The following is a 3,312-nucleotide window of genomic DNA, read 5'->3' on the forward strand; positions in this document are numbered from 1 at the left end:
AGAGAACGAATGCACGGGCCCCCTGGCGCGCGTAACAAAGCGGGCCTAAAAGTAAAAGAAGAAAAAAAAAAAAAAAAGACGTTCGAAAATGGGTTTTGTCGTTCGTAAACGTGAAGTGATATAAGCGTTAGCGTTAGCATTTATCATTTTTTTCAGGCTACAATTTTTCGCAGAAATCGCTAAAATAAAAGATAAAAAAAAAACATTGTCGCATAAAATCCCGACGTTAAAAATTGAGTTTTGTCATTCATAAACGTAAAATATTAACGTTAACGTTAGCATTTTGATTTTTTTCAAACTAAATTTTTTTTTGCAAAAAACGCTAAAAAAAAAAAGTCGCAAAAATCCCGACGTTCAAAAATGAGTTTTGTCGTTCGTAAACGTGAAATGATATTAGCGTTAGAAATTAAGTTTTTTCAAACTAAAATTTTTCGCATAAAACACTAAAAAAAATGATAAAAATAAAAAATTGTTGCAAAAAAATCCCGACGCTCAAAAATAAGTTTTATCGTTGATAAACGTAAAAAAATTAGCGTTAGCATTAGCATTTTAATTTATTTTAAACTACAATTTTTCGTAGAAAGCACTAAAAAAAAAAAATTGTCGCATAAAATCCCGACGTTCAAAATTGGGTTTTGTCGTACATAAACATAAAATATTAGCGTTAGCATTTTTATTTTTTTCACGCTACAATTTTTCGCAGAAAACACTAAAAATAAAAAAATAAAAAATTGTCGCAAAAAATCCCGACGTTCAAAATTAGGTTTTGTCGTTCGTAAACGTGAAATGATATTAGCGTTAGCGTTAGCATTTTTATTTTTTCAGACTTCAATTTTTCGCAGAAAACACTAAAAAAAAAAAATAGTCGCAAAAAATCCCGACGTTCAAAAACAGGTTTTGTCGTTCATAAACGTGAAGTGATATTAGCGTTAGCGTTTTAATTTTTTTCACACTACAATTTTTCACAGAATTCGCTAAAAATAGATAAAAAAAAAAAAATTGTCGCAAAAATCCCGACGTTCAAAATTGAGTTTTGTCGTTCATAAACGTAAAATATTCACATTAGCGTTAGCATTTTAATTTTTTTCACGCTACAACTTTTCGCAGAAAACACTAAAAAAAAAAAAAAATTGTCGCAAAAAATCCCGACGTTCAAAATTGAGTTTTGTCGTTCATAAACGTAGGATATTAACGTTAACGTTAGCGTTTGCATTTTTATTTTTTCAGGCTACAATTTTTCGCATAAAGCACTAAAAAAAAAAAGGTAAAAATAAAAAATTCTCGCAAAAAATCCCGACATTCGAAAACAGGTTTTGTCGTTGATAAACGTGAAATATTAGCGTTAGCATTTTAACTTTTTCAGCCTCCATTTTTTCGCAGAAAACACTAAAAAAAATTGTCGCATAAAATCCCGACGTTCAAAATTGGGTTTTGGCGTTCATAAACGTAAAATATTAGCATTAGCATTTTAATTTCTTCAGGCTATAATTTTTCGCAGAAAACCCTAAAAAAAATGATAAAAATAAAAATATTGTTGCAAAAAATCCCGACGTTCAAAAATAGGTTTTGTCGTTCATAAACGTAAAATATTAGCATTAGCTTTAGCATTTTAATTTTTTTAAGGATACAATTTTTCGCAGAAAACACTAAAAAAAAAAAAAAAAAAAAAATTGTCGCAAAAAATCCCGACGCTCAAAAACGGGTTTTTGTCGTTCATAAACGTAAAATATTAGCGTTAGCATGTTAATTTTTTTCAGGCTACAATTTTTCGCAGAAAACACTAAAAAAAAAAAAAAAAAAAAATTGTCGCAAAAAATCCCGACGCTCAAAAACGGGTTTTTGTCGTTCATAAACGTCAAATATTAGCGTTAGCATGTTAATTTTTTTCAGGCTACAATTTTTCGCAGAAAACACAAAAAAAAAAAAAATTGTCGCATAAAATTCCGACGTTCGAAAATGGGTTTTGTCGTTCGTAAACATAAAATATTAGCATTTTAGTTTTTTCAAACTAAAATTTTTCGCAAAAATCGCTCAAAAAAAAAGAAAAAATTGTCGCATAAAATCACGACGTTCAAAATTGAGTTTTGTCGTTCATAAACGTAAAATATTAGCGTTAGCATTTTTCATTCTTTCTTTCCCGCAGTACCGTTCTGCGTCAGCTTGGTGGAGCAGGTGAGCGTGGCCAACTGGAAGCTGTCCTTAGTCACGGGGATCATCCCCGTAGGATGGAACTGCTTCCCCGTCTGCCTCTCCCTCTCCTCCGCCTCGCCCCAAGTGGCCGGCTGGGCGAGGTAAACTTTGGCGTCTTCCGTCTTTTTCACGTCCACCTGTGGACATTCGCGAAACGAGACAAAATGGACGGATGAGCTAATTTTTTTTTTTTTCCCTCTGTTTATTTTGGATTTTAAGGATGTCCGCCCTTTAACGTCAATGTTAGTTTTTTTAAACTAAAATTTTTCGCATAAAACACTAAAAAAAATGATAAAAAAAAAAAAATTGTTGCAAAAAATCCTGACGTTCGAAAATGGGTTTTGTCGTTCGTAAACATAAAATATTAGCATTTTAGTTTTTTCAAACTAAAATTTTTCGCAAAAATCGCTCAAAAAAAAAGAAAAAATTGTCGCATAAAATCACGACGTTCAAAATTGAGTTTTGTCGTTCATAAACGTAAAATATTAGCGTTAGCATTTTTCATTCTTTCTTTCCCGCAGTACCGTTCTGCGTCAGCTTGGTGGAGCAGGTGAGCGTGGCCAACTGGAAGCTGTCCTTAGTCACGGGGATCATCCCCGTAGGATGGAACTGCTTCCCCGTCTGCCTCTCCCTCTCCTCCGCCTCGCCCCAAGTGGCCGGCTGGGCGAGGTAAACTTTGGCGTCTTCCGTCTTTTTCACGTCCACCTGTGGACATTCGCGAAACGAGACAAAATGGACGGATGAGCTAATTTTTTTTTATTCCCTCTGTTTATTTTGGATTTTAAGGATGTCCGCCCTTTAACGTTAACTTCCTCCCCTCGCCGCCTCCTCGATCGCACCTTGTACACGATGAGATCGTGTCTTCCGTCCCTCAGCGTGGTCCCGTCGCCTCTCATCAGGCGGACGAAGGACATTCCGAAAGGCTTCTCCGATTTGTCCCTAGCTGGAGGAAGAGAACAGAAGGGGGCGTCAGACGAGAAGGGAAGAGAAGAGAAGCGGGGCAAGGAGCGCACGGGGATGGTTGCCCTGCAAATGGGTACGACTCACAGTCTTGGGACGACCGGTGTCGGAACATGACTCGGAGGTGACAGCGACAGACGTCTTCGATCGGAATGGTCACCT

The 3,312-nt window shown here is 35.8% G+C and overlaps 1 protein-coding gene across 1 annotated transcript in view; it reads right to left on the reverse strand.

The window, feature by feature from the left end:
- Positions 1-3,312, reverse strand: part of LOC103398918 (dedicator of cytokinesis protein 5-like) — a 40,995-nt gene that overhangs the window by 12,459 nt on the left and 25,224 nt on the right. Inside the window, exons 14-17 of the mRNA XM_025053882.1 lie at positions 3,238-3,310; positions 3,030-3,133; positions 2,698-2,895; positions 2,147-2,327 (exon numbers count right to left, since the gene is read on the reverse strand). Of these exons, the coding sequence (XP_024909650.1) occupies positions 2,147-2,327; positions 2,698-2,895; positions 3,030-3,133; positions 3,238-3,310 (556 nt within the window). The remainder of the gene's footprint in view (positions 1-2,146; positions 2,328-2,697; positions 2,896-3,029; positions 3,134-3,237; positions 3,311-3,312) is intronic.

This window comes from Cynoglossus semilaevis, unplaced genomic scaffold, assembly GCF_000523025.1.
Source record: "Cynoglossus semilaevis isolate Cse_v1.0 unplaced genomic scaffold, Cse_v1.0 scaffold1397, whole genome shotgun sequence".
Taxonomy (NCBI): domain Eukaryota; kingdom Metazoa; phylum Chordata; class Actinopteri; order Pleuronectiformes; family Cynoglossidae; genus Cynoglossus; species Cynoglossus semilaevis.